At 45.9% G+C, this 20642-nt stretch overlaps 1 protein-coding gene across 3 annotated transcripts in view; it reads left to right on the top strand.

Moving 5' to 3' along the window:
• Positions 1–20642, top strand: part of MDGA2 (MAM domain containing glycosylphosphatidylinositol anchor 2) — a 267795-nt gene that overhangs the window by 193774 nt on the left and 53379 nt on the right. For all 3 annotated transcript variants that reach the window (XR_010622915.1, XM_065748210.1, XM_065748222.1), the window contains one exon: positions 18503–18772. Coding sequence is in view for 2 of the 3 variants with exons in the window: in XM_065748210.1 (XP_065604282.1) it covers positions 18503–18772 (270 nt within the window). In the remaining variant the exon portion in view is untranslated. The remainder of the gene's footprint in view (positions 1–18502; positions 18773–20642) is intronic.

Below are 20642 nucleotides of genomic sequence, written 5' to 3'. Positions count from 1 at the left end.
TGCAGTGAGATTTATCAGGAGGCTCATGCCAAGAGGATAGCTAGTCAATGGATCAGTCATACAGGCTGTTCTTGGTTCCCTTCCCTGGGCCCTGTCACACTTATGGTCCCAGTCATGGGGAATCAAGCACTGGACTACCATAATAGGTCTCAGTTTATTAGTAAATGTTGTTCAAATTATTTAAATATGATAAAGATGTTTGATAAAAGTCAGCTCTCGTCTTATGATTGAGGCAGGCGAGGCTTCGAAAAAGGTATCCCAGGGCAAATGAAATGATTGAGTTAATTAATATCTGCTACACTTCTCAATTCACTGAACTCAGTACCTGGATCCTTTAAAATAGGAACGTGTGTATCAGCTGGGTGTGATAGCACAGAATAAAATGAGATGTGACGTGTGGGTTACAAATCATGGAGGGCAGTTTGTATCTGTATGATGGACTTGTGGTTTGGGTAGGGCACACGTGGTGGAAAAGAGTGACAAGGTCAGAGGAGTAGAGTGGTAGAAAAGGGGGAAACCACGGAGTATTCAGGAATGAAGTTGGACTACGTTTTTCACAGTGATGAGGTGGAATAAACCCAGAGTACTCCCAACTATGCTGAGCTCCAGACTACAATCTGACACAACCTGTGGTGCTCTTCAGAAAGGAAATGGAAATAGAGGGGAAAAACATATTTCTTCAATAACCTTGAAAATTCAATTTTGGAGATAAAACAGAGCTTGATAAAATTGGGTGAAAGGCTAGATGAACTAGAACAGTAGAAGAAACAGCTGGAAGAAGGGGAATAGCAATATATAGATTTACTGAAAACAAAAAGGCAATTATGTATAAAATGCAGGCAAAAAAAATATCTTGGAAGAAATAACATAAAATGTTATGGAACCCTAGGGAAGGAAGAAAACAATTAAATGTTGGGCTTTACTCCCTTCTGTGTCAGACTGCTGGATGTAAAAACAAATCTGGCTGTCCAAAACACAACCTCAGGAACATTTGTGCATTTGTTTGTTTATTTTCAATTGAATCCGAATACAAATTCTGGCCCAAGCTTCACAAGCAGAGCTCATTTCATTCAATAGGCTCTGTCTTATTAGCAGTCTTCCTGATGAGGATTAAATTATTTGCAGCAATCATCCCTTGGGAAAATACAAACGAGCTGTTACGCACAGGGTCTCATGCTGCTGTGTTAGTGCAGATCTCTCCCTGGTTGCACTTTGGAGCATGTGGCTGTTTTACTGCTGGCGTTTTGAGCTCAGAGTCACTTGGCCTGGCTGGGATGTGGGGTGCACGGTGCCCTCTGCTCTGTAGGAGCTCTTGGACACGTTGCTCACTTGGAGGCCTCTGGCGGAGAGGGCTTAACCCTTCTGCTGCATCTCATGTTTGGTTCTGTGGTTGGAGTGCTCCTGCTCTGCCCTTGTAGCATTGCAGCCACTGGGTCCTTCCAGGGGTCCCCACAGAAGGAGTGAAGCAGTGGTGGGCAGGTGCTGATGGAGGAGGGTGGGTGACTCATGAGCAAGCTGTGCTCTGCGGTGTTTGGGTTTGCATGGTGGTTGTGGTGTTGTTTCTCCTGGGCATCTGATCTGTCCTTGTCTCTTCGCAGCTCAGAGGTGGATTGAATCTCCTTTCTTCTCGGGTCACATTTGCTGGCCAGGCTGGAGATAACTCCAGCAAACCTTGGCTCTGCACAAGAGCATTTGTAATCAGAAACAACAAAAGAAGCCAACCCAAAAGGGCTCCCTTGTCTCACACAGGAGGGAAGGCAGAGCCACGGTGAGACTGATTGCTGCTAACAGCTCCACCTCGTTCAGAGAGCGGGCTGCAGCAAACGTGGACCAGCGTGCAGAACTGTTGCAAGTCTATGAATCAGTCTTTGGATCAGGGATACAGTGGGCACTGACACAGGCTTTAGCCCACAGAATTTTTTCCACTTGGTTTCTTTCAGATGCAGGACAGACCTGGCACAACCCAACTTGCACGGGAGGGGCTGCAGGTGCTTGCCCTGAACGTGTTGGGAAGGCAGGTGCTGCACACACCAGCTCTGGTGACACTGTGCTGCCCAGCATCACCAGTACCTCATGGCTGAGGCTGCTGCTCCCTCTGGTGCTGGGACTCTCAGGCAATGTTTCTCACTTGGAAATGGTTTGCTCCCCCCCTTGGTGGTGTGAGTTGAATGATGAGGAGGAGCACTTTGGGGGTTTTGTTGTATTGTTGCTTTCTCTGGTGTCTGTGCGTTCCAGAATTTGTCCACAGGTCAAAAGCAATGACTCAAATCCAACAAATGGCTCTTTGTTGGGCAGACCTGTTGTATACACCGCTCAGGGCTGACTTATTTTCCTCTTGGTGGTAGTGATCTTTAATGGATACTGCAGTTTTTAGGACTACCCAGGGTATGTATTATGACTGCATTTGCTTTGTTTTATTTTTAGAGAGCCTCACATTTCATTAGAGAGGGCAGCAGAAACATTTTCTGCAGTGCATGTTGTGTTTTGTTTCTCAATTGAATTATGGTATGTTCAAAATCACAAGCGGAGCTGTCATAGCCCCCAGCTCATTAGATGATCTAATGTGATGTTTTCAGCGGGCTATCTTATCAAAGCAGAGACTGTCTGTGAATTAAAGTGTCACAGAATCTTTAGAAACTGATTTCTGTGCTGGCTTTGTTTTGCTTTATTATGTTCTGTTGATTTTTTTTTTTTAAGAGTGTTCCAGAAAGACCCATGCCAAGCCATGGGCTAATGGTAGAGATTAATACTGATCAGTCCACGTTTTACTTGGTTTAGAGAGAGCATTTGGTCCTGTGCTGAAATCCTTGTTACTGGGATGCTTTTCCTGGGTGATGTTTATACAGCTTATACACTTGGATGTGTGTGCTTACACAAAGCAAGAGGAGCAGCTCCCAGGTTGGTATGTAAGCCCAGCAGCACGCTGAGCCTGGGCTTCACTATCCCAGTCATATATCCAGGCAGTGCCTGAGCCAAAGTGCTCGTTTAGATAAGATTCTTTCTAACAGAAAAGAGCTGTTCAAACTCCATTTACTGGAAATGGAAACCAATTGACATCTAAACCAGACTTTTGGAAATAGATGCCTACATTTTTTTTCTGACTCAACGTGAGGGTATTATAATGTCCTTAAAGCTTTGGGTGCGGGGTGGGGGGGGGGGTCAAGGTTGTTTTTATTTGTTTCTTTCCATTATAATCCTTAAAATATTAAAAGGCCACTGTTCTCTGTCGTTTTTCATTCTGACATATAGCAAAGACTGGTCTCAAAGCGTGGCATTTTCTTGGATGGGAGCTGTTGTCTTCTGGGCAGGCCCATTAATTAGGTGCTATCTCCGAGTTACAGCAGCCCTCACTGCAGCCTCTCAGAAAGCCAGCTAAGTGGCGTCACAAAGTTTGCTTTGTCCTTAAGAAAATGCAATTACATTAAGAAATTGCTTTGAGGAGTTAAACAGCAGTGAAATCTCGAGGTGATGATTTATTTCCTTTCTGTAAATGCCACGGTGGTAAGAATTAATTAGCGGGGACATTCCAGGAGTATGGAGATAATTGAACTATTCCATGCGAACCTAATCTAACCTTGGGGAGGGGAGCTGGGGCAGGATGCTGATGGGCTGAGTCTGCTTTGTGTCACCACAGATGAATGGACTAAAGAGCTGCAGTTGGGGAACAGAGGTTTGGGAGAGCAGGAGAGAAAGAAGCTGGGCTGTGTGCAGAGCAGGAGCTGTAGCTCTGGTCTGTCTGGCTGAGCTTGGACTTGAACATTTGGTTTTGTCAGCAGAGGCCGAGCTGTTACTGGCCCATGTGAGAAAAATCACTGGCTCTGGACCAAGTGGAAGAACTACCAAGGTGCAAGCAGGTAGAAAGGAAAGCAAGAGAGTGGCACGCAGCCAAGCTAAAAGTATGAGACGGTTCCTGAGGAGGGAAACCAGCACAGCTCCCATTGAGCCTGCCTCCAGCATGTAGTAAACTTGTGTTGTGGCTGTAGCTGTGCTTCCAGGGTGCTGAGTCCACTGCTGAGCCACCTACATCCTCTCACAATGAATAAAACCAACTCTCGTCAGTCTTTCATCCGTGGGAAACAGCAATAGGATGTTGATTCTTTTTTTTTTCTCCATTAGCATAGGGTAAGTTTAGTATCTTCCTTTCTGTCCTGAGTGTTTTGACACTGTGCTTTGTCTCTCTTGTATTTTCTGCAGTTACTGATTGCAGCCCATCCTGGTGCAGCCATCTGTTTCACTATAACATGTGTTCATGGAATTCAGAAGTGCGTGAAGTGGTTTGGATGGGTAGGCAGAGATTTGGTTACACCTGGCAGAATAAAAATTGAAAGTATTGGTAATCCCCTGAGGATGGAAGTAGAAATGAATCCTGAATTTCCAGCAAAGGTACCAAACAGCTTTGCCTCAGTAGGAAATAAAATTAAAAACTGAAGTTTGGACTAAATCAGCGTGCCTGTGGGAGGGAGAGATTTCTCTCTTTCATCTTATGAAACCATGTCAGAAACCTTCATTTTGCAGTGCCATTTTCTCTTCTATCCAAGGTTTTTTGCCCATTGTGTGCCTCCAGGTACAATTAGCACAGCAGATGGCATCTGGGTCCTTTGGCAGGTGTGAAAGATGTTTTCTTCTTCATAAGTCTTTCACTATAGAAATAAGCTCTATATAACTGCTGAGACCCAGGTATGGTACATCTTGGGCAGCATCTTAAGTATCAGGCCAGAATTAGTCTGTAGAGGGGACTCATTTGTTGTTGAATGCAAAGTGAAGTGACTTAACACAGCCCAGATGCTCTTAACATGGCAGGAGGTGAAGGGATCACCAAAGCATCCTGAAACAGCTGGTTGCTGAGTGGTGCTCATGTTGGTGGAGGGCATCTTCTCCTGCTCTTGTGTTCCTTATTGGCCCTGAAGAATGGTCTGAGGGATGGGTGGCTCTTGGCTGAGGATGGGCTTCCTTTAGTGAGCAAGCTCTGCTCTAATAAATTCCCTTCTTGAGCCGATCCTGCAGGGCTGTCTCTGAGCTTCTGGCACTAGCATTTCGCCTACTTATTTTCTTATGCTTTTTTTAAAGCTTGCCAGAATTTCTTTGCAACCTGCAAGGCACGTGCCCTCCAGTTCAGAGCCTGTTCCCTCTCATTTTCCATGGCTGCCACAGAGTCCCAGGCTGAGCAGGCTCTAGGGCTTAAATCCCTGACCTCTGAATTTACAGCGTTGACCTTGGCTGTTTAAGAAATGGGGCTGGTTCAGACAGCCTCAGCACAGCTGTGGTTTGTTTCATGTGTCCCATCCTCTGCAGGAGGAGATGAAAGCCCCGAGGTACCTGTGTACAGTGGCTGAGTGCTGGGACAGTTCCCTATGGGTTGGCCCAAAGGCTCCCAAGGAGTCAGTCGTGATGCAGAAATTTGTATTCTTACTGGTAATTCTTTGCTACAGATCAACCATAGAAAACCCTGTTTGACTATTATAGCGACCTTGTTCACAAGAGAAATAAAATACATGGGTGGAAAAACTGATATCTGTTTCAGGCCAAATAAAGGTTGTTGCAAGCACTGTCCAGAGCAGCAGTAAAAATTTTTCTCTGGGTTATTTTAAGTCCATACACTTGTTTTATGTTCACATTTCTATATTTTCTGCTCTTCCCAGTACATCTATTTACCTCCCCTGTCCAGGTGAAAAATACTTTTTATTGCAAGACATTGTGCAGAAATCTTCCCCCAGGTGTTTCTGGATGTACTCTGCTCATCACTTGGTGTGTCTGCTCTCTGCCTCTTCGCCTTGTGTGTGTTTCAAATTTATCCCCATTCTGCTTTGTATCTGGGGCAGCAGTCTCATCCTCTGTGCTTCCTGGGGAACCCTCCCCAGCCCTAGAGATGTGGGATGGCAGTGCTGGGCAGGTGGCAGCATTGCCAAGGAGCTCATGATCCCATACTCTCAGGGGATGGAGGTGGCCTTGGGGTGGCTGAGCTGCCTCAGCATGGGTGTTCCTGGTGGCATGGCTGTAGCCCTGGGACCACCATGTCAGTGGCTGGCTAGCTCTTAGGGGCTCTGGCTCCCATGCCTCAAGCTGGGAAAACTGCAGAGAGCTCTGGGAGCAGCTGGAGAGATGAGGCACAGTGTTTAAATGCACAGTTAAATCATTCAGCCAGGGTTCCTGTGCACTGCTGCCCTCAGTGTCACTGACTGTTTGTGTCAATGACTTGTGTCAATAATTCAGTCGGATGCTAACAAGAAACAGTGAATCCATTGCCTCCTTTCTGTAGCAGGCGTATATTTATTTTGACTAGTCCTCTTAAAACCTGTCTTCCACCCACCTTATATTTGCCCGCGTGCAGATCTCACCTGTTCGTTCCCACTTTCCCTTCCTTCCCTGTGTACTTGAGCACCCTTACAGGATGTGGCATTTTCACACTGAGGACGTCTTTTGAGGAGTTAATTTCCAAAACCAAGTAGAAGATCTAGAAATGGATTTTTTTCTTTTAGTCACATGGGTAACTGAATTCTGACTGTATAGAGTCAGGCCTCTGATAACTCAAGGCCTCCTGCCTTGTAGAATTCAGGTCTTCCACTGAGCTCTTGTGCAGGTGACTTGGATCTATCTTTACAGATGACTTTTCACCTCTCCCTGTGCTAAGCCTCACGGAGTAGTTAACACACACTCTGTTCTTGGGTGTAGATGCCTCTGTATCATTCATTTCCTCTTTGTCAATATTAACTGATGTGTTAGTGATTCAGTTCAGCTAAGGCATTATTGCGTTGTCATTAATCACGCCTACATCTGTCATGGAAGTCATTAGAAAGATCCCATTGCAGCTATTTTTAAATCCCATTTAATTTTCATGCAGACACTGCATTTTAATTTTTGTAACGTATCTTCACAATGATAAAAATTTGCGTATCTTCATTCACTGGGGAGGATCTGTCAGCCAAAGCACAAACAAAAACCCCACAGCTGCCACAGGGTTTCTGTGGGAACCGGGTTCCAGTGCCCACATATGTGTATGGTATTAAAAGGGATTACTTCGTAGGCAGAATTACTGCCCCAGACAGTTGTAATCTGTTGGAAGTTGAACAGAAGAGGTTGATTCTGGCTTCTTCATGATGTAAACTACCAGCAAGTTGCTCTGTAAGTTTTCATTACGAAGTACGTGTTGCTGTGAAGGAATTGCTGCTTTAGTTCCAAACTTCTGTTTGTAGGGTGGTGCTTGAGGGACAATGGCAGAACTTAGCTTTCCCTTAAAGTCACAAAAATCTACGTAGTTGTCTTCTTGAGCTTTCAGATGTTCTTTTCCTTTTATCTGACAGCCAAACACGAGGCGCTTTCCTGAAGACACTTGTTGACATACATGAAGGTCTTGTATTAAAGCTGTAAAGTGTTCCCAGTAAACTCAAAGCAAAGTTAAATTCACAGAGCTTTTCCTCAGCTGCTGTAAAGCACTGCAGCACTACCAGCTTTAACAGAGCAATACCTGTGCTAAATGCAGCTCCTGTGAGAGCAAGTTCTGAAATGTGGTGATAATTCCAACGGGAAGAATTTATATTCATGGATTGTTAAGGCTGGAAAAAAACCTTCATCACCATCTGCATAAAAGTTCACTTGACAGATCTTGTTTTAAAAACTATTCCACTGTGCACCATCAAATGAATCTGGCAGGTGAATGGCACTGAAACGTGGAGGCTTTGCTCGCTGTGCTAACCTCAGTGAGCTGCATCCATCCTTCTGATGTCTGAGGGCAGAATTGCTCCAGGTACCTCTTAGGGGCAACTTCGTATTTCTGGGACTTATCCAACCCTCAGGAGTCATTTTTCCAACTCTGTAGCCTGGTCTAGACCCAGCATCACCTCCCTGCTCCAATCTGTCGGAGGTATTTGATCACAGAGGCACAGCAGAAATAACCCAGTGCTGTGCTGTCCCTTGCCTGGACTGGTTTCCTTGCAGTGCTGTATCATCCCAAAGTCCAATTCTCTCACTGTGACAGAAGCTTCCCTAAGTTTTTCCCTACCATAGACATCTTGGACAGTGGCATGCTGTTGGCATCAGCTGGAGTTGGATGTTCCTTGCCCCAAATTCAGTCCCTCCGTGTACGCAGGCAGCAAGGTTCAGGGCTCACTAGCAAGCTGCAGGCTTGCAGCAGGACTGCTGCTTTGCCATACCAAGGTTTTTCGGAGAGTTTGTTAGTGTTGCTGTGTACTACCAGCTTTTTCCTTTACTTAACCCAAGGCAATCTGTTCTGCTAGTAGAATGGCTTTTTATTTTTACTTCAGTTTTGCTTCTGTCACGAGGCTGGTGAAGTTTTCTGCGCCGAGAGAAATTCATTCTGCAGTCCTCCCAGTGAAAGAGTGAGAACTAAGTGCACGAGCAGAAACTCCCTCAGGTGTTGCATTTGAAAGCAGTGTTTTTGGCTAGGCTGATTGCAGTGCAGACTGATCATCCTACTGTGGGTGTTGCAGTGAGTTATTTTCCTTTTGGAAAGCGTAAGCTTCTTGTTGTGCTCTGCTAATGAGGATAATATGTCTTGGGACATGGGTACGGCTGTGGCCTGGCCCCACCAGTGGCTCTGCAGCCTCCTGCAAGGTGATCCAGGTTCTAGTCCTTAGGATGCAGTGGGAGTTGGACAGAAAACAAACAAAATAAGCAAATAGCACAGGAAACAGAGACTGAGGCCAGTGCTGAAACAATAACTGTTCCAGCATTTAATCAGGTAGTTATGTTTCCAATTTCTGTAAAGTCACTTGGAATCTCAAGTTTCTCCCCAGTCGAGGAGCTTGTGTTTGCTGATTACATATCCAGGAGACCATGAAGAGGTTTGAGCTGGGAAACAGCGTAGTTTTAGCAGCAGGGAAAGGGATTTTATCAACAGCAGTTCGGGTAGGGTTGATCTGGTGGAATGGGATGTGGCGACTGCAGTGAAATGCCACGTTTTGCTGTTCTGATCAGGCTGCTGTCAGGTCCGGCTTTGGGGTGGTCTCCATGCACAGTAATCCTTTGGTAGCTGCTCTGAGACTGATGGCAGGCAGGGGAACCTCTCCACTATATCTGAACAATACTCCTCAGCTTAAAAATGCAGTAAGCACTGGGCTGTTCTCCCTCCATCTCCTGTCACCTGCCAGTCCTCCTTAAGGAAGATCTGCGTTTGGAGCTGGTTGGCAAATGAGATGTAGTGACCTCCTGTGACCTAACCTTACACGCATGTAGAAGAGACAAGTAGAGGAGCTGCCAAGGAAATCGTGGAGCCTGTGCCTTTTGGTGAGGGTGCAGGCCCCGTGCTGGGTGCTTCCTTTATGTAGTCTTATAAAATGTAAAAAGGTTGCCGTGGCATATTTCAAGATTTATTTTTGCGAACCTATTACCATTTTTATTCCCTAAGATATAAGGAATGGCGGCACAGCCCATAAAAGATCATCGGCAGAGTGGATTCTGTTGAAAGGTTGTGCATTATACCAGCTTCTGGGCTTTTTCAAGAAACTCATCGTTATTCAACTTTCCCGTTCTTGCTAGAGCTAGTCAATTAAAGCAAAAAAATGACTTGCAGATATGTGGGCAGATTAATGTTGCAGCTTAACTCCTAAGTTATTTCTTGTTTGTTTACTCATTTGAATATTTTTCACTTGCAAAAGTGCCACGTGTTTTAGCACAAATATTGAATCTCGTAGAGCTGCCATGCAGTATTTGCTGCTTGCTCCAAAAATTTATTGTGCTGTCAAGGAGCCAAACCAGGACAGAGGCATCAGCTGGGAAAATCCCAGCGACTGTCTGCAGCCAGCATGCGATTTGAAGTGCAAAACCAGATTCATCAGAGTGAGTGAATGCTGGGCTTCCACAGATGTAAATCATGCCAAGCTACTCACTCACATGTACTGCTGCATCCAGTGCAAAAAGAGAAAAAAAGAAGGAAGGTAAAGTTTACACCAAGAAGTGCCGAATCATCTATCTTTATGGTCCCTTTGAAACTAATGCCATCCCTTGGTTCTATGATTCTATAAGGATGGTGCTGAATGCAGCATATGGCACTGGCTCCAACCTCTGTTACAAGCCAGTGGAAGACCTCAGCCCTCTGCTGAATTTTCCACCCCATCTGTTCCTGTCCCCAGGCACAGAGTGCAGTTTCAGCCTCCCAGCTCTCTAGAGCACTGCAACAAATCATGTTCCCACGTCTATCGAGTCTTGACGGTGTTCCTCCTCCAACAGAGAAGTGCCATTGACCCGATTCCTTTCCATCCAGCATCTCCTCAGCAATTGCTTTGTGTTCCTGATGCCTTGGGGGAGTCATGGCTCACCAAAACCCCGAGCTCAGTTGTGCTGTGTGTCCCTGATGAGATGCATCCTCTGGACCTCTGGCTGCAATACAGGCTGAGCGTGGGAGATCTGAGAAGTCAGTTTCCATGCTGATTTTACCCTGGTACGTCCTGTAGCATGTCAGGTCAGGTTTCTTGTGACACTGTGGTATCAGGGCAGCTTCTCCACCAGGCTCAGTTTTAGTATGCTGAAAGGAACAGTGCCTGCACGTGTTCTGTGCCTCCTGCCACCTCTGCAGCTCTCACCGAATGCCAGCTCAGTGTGCATCATCTGATGTATGCTGCTAGGTGTCCTGGAGCAGGAAAAATTGCAGGTTTTTTGCTGTGAGGATCTGTTGTTAGGCCTTCCACACAAATGTTCAAGCATTTTTTTTTTCCAAAGAAAACCACAGTTGTTTTTAACCAAAATCAGCTGAAAACTGTTTAAAAACTGATGAGCTTTGGCTTTCTTTAAGGAAAATCAGTTTTCTGTTCAGCTTTGTTGACCGCTGTCGATCGAAACTGCTGTGTGACCTTAATCCTACAACAGAAGAAGGCGGCCAGAGAGATGTGCTCCAGCTCATTTCTCTGGAAGGAGGATGGTTCAAGAGTTTCCCCATTTCAACGTATTACTTCCCACAGTAATGGCTCTCCTGCTTGAAATGTTTCACCTCTTTAATGAGTTGCCATCATTTTGTACTTATACGGGTGCACTGCCTCAGGTTGCAGCTGGGGCAGAGCACTGCCCACCCCTGCCCTCCCATAGGGGTGGAGGTGCTCCCTTTGCTTTTGGTGTGGGAGCCCTCTCTGCCTCCAGCACTGCTAGCAAGGCTCAAAGGCATGACCTGTTTGCCACTGAAAGTGCCCTCTGCAGAAATTCAGCTGCATTAGGACATAAAGCTAGCTAATAGCTTGTAAAAAGCTAGAGCATAGCTTCTTGGAGCAGATTTCATTGGTCTGACCCTTTGCACAATGGTAGGGCTGATAAATTTAGCAGTATAACCTAAAACAAATAGGTCTGGTTTACTCAGGGACTGTAGTATCGTGGACACATGTGGATGTGCACGTGGGAAGGAGATGGGCTTCCCTTGTTCTCCCATTTCCAAAGTAATTTCTACTTATGAACTGAATTTGGCAACGCGTGGTATTGCTAGTCTCAGAGGAAAATGTAAAGGTCATCGGGTCCAACTCCCTGTTCAGTGAGCAGGGGAATAATAACCCTGAAGTCATTCTGCCACAGATGATGGTTGTTCCTTTTTTTTTGGTCTGTTTTGCTTTCAAATGAATATCCTTGGTATTTTTCGGGTAGTCTCACAACAAGGAAGGGATTTCTGAATGCAACTTCAGACAGATTTCTGGGACAAGTAACAGAAGTTCAGCAGGAGCCCTGGGCAGATCCTTAGCTGATGTCAGAAGCTGGAGGTGCTTCCTACAGAAGGAATGTCTTCTGGGGGCCTATTTTAATACAGCGACTGCAATAGATGTAGACTCTTAAGAATCTGCTAATAAGGTGAGGGTGGGTTTCTTTTTCAGATGCCAATAATATACTGTAAATAAATGATTGATAAAGAGGAGGTTGTTTTTTTTTTTTCTGGAGATTTGCTGGTGTGGGAAAGGTGCTGCCTATCTTAATTAGCTCTGATTATCAGAAATGTGATTGCCTCCTGGTCCTTCCCGAGTGCCACGCTTGGTGCCGGCACGTACTGTGTTGGCTGTGCTGGGTGCAGTCATGTCCTCCGTTCCAAAATCAGGGCTGCCTCTGTCCCTTGGGCCAAGTGGTTTGGAAAACTTAGATGGTGCCACATCTGGAAAGCAAATTTCTGGGCAAATGGTGCTTCCCTCAGCCCGTGCACAGGGCTGGTTGGTGAATGCACAGCTCCAGGTTGGCTTTGCAGTTCTCCTTCCTTTTACATGTAGGAGTGCAAATGATGTACCTGTGTGCCCTAGAGCTCTCTGACCCTCCAGTCTGGCCATCTCAGTGTCTGGGCCATCAGGTTTCACTCCGACACCTCCACATCTAACTCCATAGCTAAGTAAAACCACAGGGCTGACTACAGGATATATTCCAGAAATAGATTATTTCTGACCAAATTCATTGGCATGCTCTGCCTGATTAATGGGCAGACTGAGAACTGTCAGACCCGTGCTGTAAGAAGTTTTCCATCGCATCAGTGAGGTGTTTTCGTTTTTTCATTCATCCTGTCAGCATTTTTAGGATCTCTCATCTTCACAAAATACGGCCCACGTTTTATTTCTTCATTTATCTGGGTATATGTGCACTCGCTTCCCGCAGGCCTGTGTGGAAACAAAGGGAATGTTATGTCACATAATCTCAGTTCTGCTCTGCACTGGTTTGCTGTAAACTGTGAAGCTATTTGTTGTTTATAGGTATTATCTTTTTTTCACCTGGGTTCGTATTTGATTTGTATCTACCCAGAAAAATACAGTGTTGGTTTAGCTTATAAAAGTTACACACCGGGTTGATAATGCTCCATTATTCAGCTACTTCCTGAAGTTGTTGGAGGCATTTTCATGGAGATGATGTCCTGCCTGTTTAAAGGGATAACAGCAGCAGTAAATCACTTACAAGTTATAAGGGCTGAATAATTTACCGGTCTAGTCCTGCATAGTGCTTCCACCATTCTCATATCTGAGAGTGTTTCTGCACGCCACCAAGTACAGACTGAAAGGTCTGAAGGCTGGAAAAGGATTCAAGTGCATTGCCTTGTGTGAGCTTTGCAGGACCTGAGGCAAAGGCAGTGCTGCAAGGCTGCTAACGGAGCTGGTGGGCAAGTGGTGGTGCTGCTTCTTCCTCCACTTCTATAAAACCAGGCCTGGGGACTCTGAGGGTTTTGCAGATGGGGTTTTGTGGATAGAATTTGGTGGTTTCACCTATGGGGTTTGGTAACTTCACCTTTAGGTTTTGATGGCTCCTCCAATTGGGGTTGGGTGGCTTCACTATGGGAGAAGCCTTGCAACCGTGCTGCTCAACACATGCCCTGCCATCCAGGAGTTCAGGGGCAGTTAGTTTTAGCAGAGCTGTGTCAAGAAGAGCGTAATAGTCCCAGCTGAGTACATATAAGACAGCAGTGCTGGAGCAGGTTTGCTCTCCTGCCCTTGCCACCAGACTGGCTGCTTCTTCATGGCTGCCATGAGACTGAGTTGAATTTATTTTTTGGTATTGTTTTGTTTTCTACCGTGTTAAATAAAACCAAGCTGGGACCTGGAAAGCTTAAAGCACCATTTCATTTTAGCTTTCAATTGCATATGAAAATAATCCTCGGAACAGCTAGAGGCGCCCATAAAGAACAGCTGGAGGATGGAGAGATGTGGGAATAACGACTGTGTGGGGGGGAGGGAATTGTGTAAGGCTGTGCCAGCATCGAAATGAGCCCTGCAGTGCAGATGAATAGAGTGATCTTTCCCCAGCATGTCTCTGCATCCAGCGATGTGCTGGAGGCTGTGGCTGGGCCCTGCTGGCTCTGCTGCTGCACTGACTCTGCTTGTGCCTCTGCCCTCTGGTGCTGAACGTGACAGCAGGTTGCCCAAGTGGCTGCGGTGCTCAAGGGTCATGTCTGGAGGAATAGCTCATGTTACTTATCCTAAAGCTCCATCGCCTTGCTGGGCCTCTTTCTGTTGGCTCCTAAAGCTGCTGTCCATTTGGAGTCCTAACAAACCCTGAGCTGTTTGCACAGAAACAGATCCAGAATCTCCTTCCTGAGTCTCCGTTAGGTTGAACTTCATTAGAAACTGGCTTTTCCTTTGTGAACAATGGGTTTTCCATTACATGTTTTGTATCACCAATGTACTCCACGTGGCAGTATTTTCCCGAGCAGGCTTTCTTTGGAAAGCATCCCTTTTTTCAAGAGATGTGATTCCCTATTACACACTTAACAAAACAGGACATGGTCCGATTTCCCCGTGCCTTCGAGCCTCAGCAGCAAGCCTACAGAGCCTGCAGGTGGAGTGTGGCTCTGGTCTGTAAATGTAGCACGAGTGCACAGGCTCCCTCTATGCTTAGCTTCAGAACAAATGCAATTGCAGAAAGTTAAAAGCCATTAAACCATCTGGCTAGCCATTATCTATGACATATCAACTCTTTGTCTATGTAAGCAGGTTTCAGTCAGCAGACTTCCACGTGTCTTGTGCTGATACATTTATACGCATGTATTAATGAATCATTTCTTTGGTATAAAAGCCCCATTGCCAACAGCACAATGTGTAACATCTATTTTGTAATCTACAAAATACTTGCTGACGTGTCCTGGAAGACAGAACACTGCCTCTGGTGGAAGTCAAAGAAATGCCACAGACTTTTCCTAAGAGTAATCTTCAGAGCCTGGGAATAATATGTCAAAGGCACAAGCAGGGACAGACACAAAATAGAAATAAATAAAAAGAAATTTACTACTTAGCTCAGCTGTCCTTACGGGGCAGGATGCTGTCAATAACCAAAGAGAAGAAGGAAAGGAAAGGGCCTTTCTAGGCCACAGTGGCTCTGAGTTTGTGCCGCACATCCCCCAGGGAGTAAAGTAAGACAACAGTAGGTTTCAATCAGATATTGGAAATGGCACTAGCTTAAATCATCTCAGCTCTGCTGGCATTTCAGGCATGGGATAGGTGGAGGCGTGGGCCTCAGCCCTGAGCCCTGGCTGGGCTGCCTGGCAATGAGGGACATGAGCCAGGCAGAGTCTGAGCTTTTTCATGGATGTGATATCTGTGGTCGTTGCAGGGGAGGTGATCTAGATGGCTTTTAAAGGTCCCTTCCAACTTCTGTGATTCTATGAACACGTGCTGGCTGGGTCTTTACAGCAAAGCATTTACTTTTTACTCTGATCCAACTAAATACTCAAACTTGCTGATCTGGTAATACGAGAAATGGGATGGCACATTTTCTCCTGAACAAGTCTTGCTGTACAGACCATAGTACAGCCCATGCTGTGAGAGCAGTAGTCCAGTTAAAAGCAAAGAGCATCTTTGCTGCCACGTCTCTTGATAGCTAGGGAGCCTTCGCTTTCCATTTTGTAATCCTCAAGACTTGAAAGTACTTAGGCTAAAAAATTCATTAAACTTTAATATAAAGCCTGTTTTAACTTCAGACCGTTTGCTTCCCAAAGATAATTGTTTTAGAGAATGAAGTGTACTCCCCATGCGGCTTTTCTGTATATTTTTCAAAAACTAATACTAAAATTGTGGAAGATAGGAATAAGTACAGCAAAGTAAATTAAATCAAAATGCTGAAGCCTTGGGGAAGAGCTAATGCAAATGAATTGAACGCATACAAGCTCAGAACAGTGACAGAATAAGTTTCTCTCTGAGCATCATTATTATTGGGAGATGCCCAGGTTGCTCTTACCTTCCACAGCTTCGAAGTCACCATCTTATAAAGCCAAACAACATAAAAATAAACTGTGAGCACAGGCTACTGTCGTATATCATAGTTTTTACCATTCCTTTCCTTTTCCATTAAAGTTATTACCTGTAAAAATGTAACTCTGAAATGAACAACCAAGGTTAATTTTCTTTTTCTGTCGCTGGGTGTCATCTATTCCGGAATAGATGGAGAATCTGTATTTTAAAGACTGTTTTGACCTTAAAGGCAGGGGAAACTTTATTTAAAAGCTTTTTATAAGGGTAAAGTTTCTTATGAGTAAATAAACAAGAGGGAAGAGAAGGAGAGAGCTGAATGTCAATGTGATGAAAGTCATTAGAGCAGAGCTGCCACGGACAGGCGAACGGAGTAACTGTTCATTGAATAAGATGCATCCACTGGAAATAGCAAAATGATAGGAGATGACATTATGAAGAGCTGTGGACAAAGTTTGAATGTTCAGACATGACAGAAGTTCCAAAACCAGAAGTTGAAAATGGTAGCAAAATCACCTGTTAAAATCTGTTACGCACGTGACTTGCACGTGGCTTTCAGAAAGTTCCTGCCTCAAACTCTCCTGTGCCTTCAGCTCTCTTCTCCCTCTCCCCAGACTCAGCCAGGGATGCCAAGGATGGTGGAGGTCTTTGTTCAGAGCCTCTTTCACCACCCTTATGTTGCAAATTTTTATAGCCTAATTTGTGTCTGGCTTGAAATTGGTGAAAATTGTACCTGCTTATAAGAGAACATCGTGGTGTTGGCTGTGGGTGTAAAGTTAATAGGTCGGAAGAGGTTATGGATTTGGAAATTGGTATTATTACTGCTAATTAGGAAGAAAACTTGGAGAGTGTAATTCTCCATGAGGAAAAATGATTAGACAGTAGTAAATATTAGCAAATTTGAGTAGCAGCCTCTCTGAGATCTGTAATATATCAGGACTTAGAAGAAGTCTGGAAAGAAGGACCAATTGTAAGACAGATCAGTCAGAGGAAAATAAAAGGAGAGCCGTGGGAGGCAGATGAAGCTTGAGTAGCCAAATAGCTCTCCCTTACAAGAAAGTTGAGATCTGTCGCATCCTCTGCTTCTAAAATAGCTCTTATCTTTAAGCCAACAGTTCCCTGCAAAGCTACTGCCATGGGAGGTTATTAGAGGAGCTGGATAAGGTGGAGGAATTGTATAGTGGGAGCAGATGAAGGCACTATTGGGTCGTGCTGGAATGGCAGGTGTCAGGCTGGAGAGAGAGTACTGCCATTTCTTACAAACTGATCTTCTTTCGCATTCTTCGTTCTGTATCTGAGCACAAAGAATAGTCACTCTCTGATGAAATTTTCTGATTACACAAAATTGGGGTATATTATCAATGGAAAGAAGGCTTGCAGTACCAAAGATTTGCAATTTCTGGTCTTTTATTTGCTGCTATCTGTAGCTGTTCTGCAGTCCATGTAGCAGGTAAGGTTCTGTCCTGGATAGTATACAAAGCCACACGGTATTAGATGAATGAAGAGGAAGGGTCAGCTGGGGTTGATGAGATTGTGAATTGGTTTCCACATTGCTATCTTCTTTGTCGGTTTTTGCAGTCTCTGTCAGGGGTATTTGTCCTCAGAGAGGTTAATGTGCCACTTTTTCTCCCCGTGCCATCAGGGACAATCTCCTGGCTGATGTCACCACTTGTGCCGCTCTGCTTGCTGTGCTCCCAAATCTCAGTAGTCCCATAATTGGTATGATGAGCTACAAGCACGATAGTGGGAGGCCACGAACTATAAGCAATGCTGTTTGAAATGACAGTCTCCAAATTTCAGCTTAATTTCTCCATTTCTGTGTTTATCTGGGTAGCTTCTCTAAGCAGGAGACAGTGAGCAGCAGTGCACGTGCAAGTGTGGTTTCTCAATTACGTGAGCTGAGAGAATCTGTTTATGGCTTCCATTAGGCAGAGAATTAAATATCAAGAGGCTGAAGGTTATTGGTATCTCGGTGCTCTTGGAGAGAGAACAGTGAGAGGATTGCATGTATTTTACTGGCATGAGAAGCTTTCAGGGTTTCTTCTTTCTCAAGCACTGAAAATGGGCTGTGTTTTTTAAAGAGGCAGAGTATCTTGTCAGTGTTTGGCATCCAGTTGCAAACATGAGCACAATTCTTATGCGTGTTACCTGTTCCAAATGGTTGTGCCAACATCAGTCTGTGCAGCTCGCCCTTTCTCTTTTGCAGTGATTAAGTTATCAAGAGGTAAATGAGAGAGTGAAGTTAGGCTCTTTCCTACACTGTGTTTTGGCCATATCTGTGTATTTGGCTGCAGTTTAAAGTTTGTAACAGACTATCTAAATTATTTAAAATGCAGTTTAATTCCAGTCATGAGAAACTGACCTATTCTATACTTACTGGAATACCAACCTACCACCTGAACAGGTAGAAAATATGATTATATGGCTCTGCTGGAGCCTGTGAGCAGCTGCTGGAGTACTGAGCTTCTCCATGGACCCAATGGCAAAGTTGGATTCATCACTGAGCACAGAACTGCTGCCCTGGTCCCCACACCAGGGTTGTTGTTACCTTATGTACCTCATCTCCACCATGTGAAGGTTTTTTCCCTTCTATCCTTCCTCTTGCAGAAGGCCCCACGACTTGGAGTTTGGGGGTCCTCTGTGAGGCAGAGGGCTGCACATGTCTGTCCTGAGGGAAGCAGCAGCGTCTGTGAGCTGGCTTTGGTTTCTCTTCAGTAAAAAACACCAGCGAGCAGAACGCCTTCACTTGGGTGCTCACATTCCTGTCCCCAACAGCAATTAAGCTGCACCATGCGTCCTTCCCAAGCTCCCCTGCGGATGCTCCTCACGCTAACGCATCCCTTGCTCTCTTTCTCTGCCCCTCCCAGACCCCCCCGCCGTGGAGCCGACCTTCCTGGAGATCCGGCAGGGCCAAGGCCGGAGCGTCACCATGAGCTGCCGGGTACTGCGGGCCTACCCGACGCGGGTGCTGACCTACGAGTGGCGGCTGGGCAGCAAGCTGCTGCGCACGGGCCAGTTCGACCTGCAGGACTCCACCGAGTACACGGTCAGCAGCCTCTCCCGCGACAGCTACGGCGTCTACAACTGCAACATCATCAATGAAGCGGGGGCCGGCCGCTGCAGCTTCCTCGTCACAGGTAGGGCTGGCTGCATCTGGCTGTGCGGGGATGTGGTGGAGGGCACAGCTTTCGGTGCCGTCGGGTGATGCTCCTGCTGCCTCATCCGGAGCGTTGCCCAAGATTTGTCTTTCGAAGCAGGTTTATGGCTTCAGGCTTAAAAGGTTTGGGTTCTGGGGAGGCTGGTGACAAGACGGGAGGTTCAGCTTCTTTCAGTGGCTCAAGGGTAACGTTTGTTAGGTGCAAAATGCAAATGGCCTGCCTCCATGGAGAGCTGTCCATATGCTTTTGAAAGAGTTTTGGGAGAGCCATCAGGTAGCAAATTTCATCCTTTACAAGTTTACAGTAAGGCTTGAATCTCCTTTTCTCTATTGGTATGCTCAGCAAGCTTGGAAACCAGAGCAGGGAGACTGCTGTCTTAAGCAACTGCAAGCAGCGTAGGTATAGAGCAGTGTGGAAACGTGTTCATTTTCTCAAGAGGCAAAAGGTATTAAGGTCACCTAATACACAAGATCACCAACTCAGGGCAGATGGGCAGCCCCTGTGGATTTAGACATACTTTATATGTCATTTATCTTCAGCATCCCCTATTGGATCTAAATGTTGAATGGGGATTTTAGAGACACAGGTCTTGGTTCTTCTTCTATGGGCTGTTAGTTACTATGAGTTGCCAAGTCAGCTGCCTGATACTGCAAGCACTCCTGCATGCTGCAGACACTGTGCTCAAGCTGAGGTCCTGTCATGTCAGCTTTAGGTTCCCCATCCCTTTGTGCTGCTTCAGACTTTGTCTGACATCATCACAGGGGGAAATGAAACATCTCTGTGAAGTGATCCATCTCTAACCAAGGTCTGACGTGTACCAGAGACTTCTTGTTCATTGCCAGGCAAGTGTCCTACATGGGCACTCTCTGGAGGTCATCACAGGCAGCCCTCACCTCTGTTGCAGCTTAAAATCTCTCCTGTTAGCTTCTTAGAAGGAAATGTATGAAAAGAAACCAGCAAACAGTGACTTCAGAACATGTAAAGGAGAGCTCTCCTTGAAGAGATATCCCATCTCAGTTAGTATTTTATCTGTGCTTATTGACCTGGTTCCTGCTAAAACCAGGTCTAAACACAGCTCCCCAAGCCTTGTCCTCTTGCTCTTGTTCCACCTCTTGCTCTTGTTCCACCTCTTGCTCTTGTTCCACCTCTTGCTCTTGTTCCACTTCTTGCTCTTGTTCCACCTCTTGCTCTTGTTCCACCTCTTGCTCCTGTTCTACCTCTTGCTCATGTTCTACCTCCTCCTTACGCTGATTACGCTGGTTCATTTTTATGGACTGCCACATGTTCAAAAGCAACAAGAAAAGCATTCCAAACCAGAACCAGATCTTCCAGTAATACAGAAGAGGAAAGGGCAGGGTGGGAATATCCATCCAACTCCTCCCCACTTCTCCCCTCTTTTCTGTCTTCTGCAGCACCTGCAACATCATCACTTGCATATATATCACTTGATCCGATGCTGTTGCATGCGCTCGAGCATCACGGCATCGTCATCAATACCGACTCTTGAAAACACATGCTCCAACAAGGCGAAGAGAAACATCCAAGCCATGATCTGCAAGAGAAGGGAGAGGGGGGCTCAAGTGGGACTGGGAAGGATTGGCTCCAAGAGACATGGGGCCCTTAGCTCAGGGAGGAGCGGGTACCAGGGAGCTGGGAAGCCCAGGGACCGAGGCCAGCGCTGGCAGCAACGCTTCCAAGCACTGCCACAGGGGCCGGCGTTGGCACCGCGTCCCTCGTCCAGCCCAACCTTCCCCTGCAGCTGCACTCACCAACGGCCCAGGCCAAAGTGAGGCTGCCCACGGCTTTAAAGCCAGCCCCTGCATTGTGACACTGCTGATGTCACAGTGGG

The sequence above is a fragment of the Cyrtonyx montezumae genome, unplaced genomic scaffold (assembly GCF_038088225.1).
Source record: "Cyrtonyx montezumae isolate F1298 unplaced genomic scaffold, pur_monq_1.0 scaffold_10, whole genome shotgun sequence".
NCBI classification, from domain to species: Eukaryota; Metazoa; Chordata; class Aves; order Galliformes; family Odontophoridae; genus Cyrtonyx; species Cyrtonyx montezumae.
This window is presented reverse-complemented; position numbering and strand designations above follow the sequence as displayed.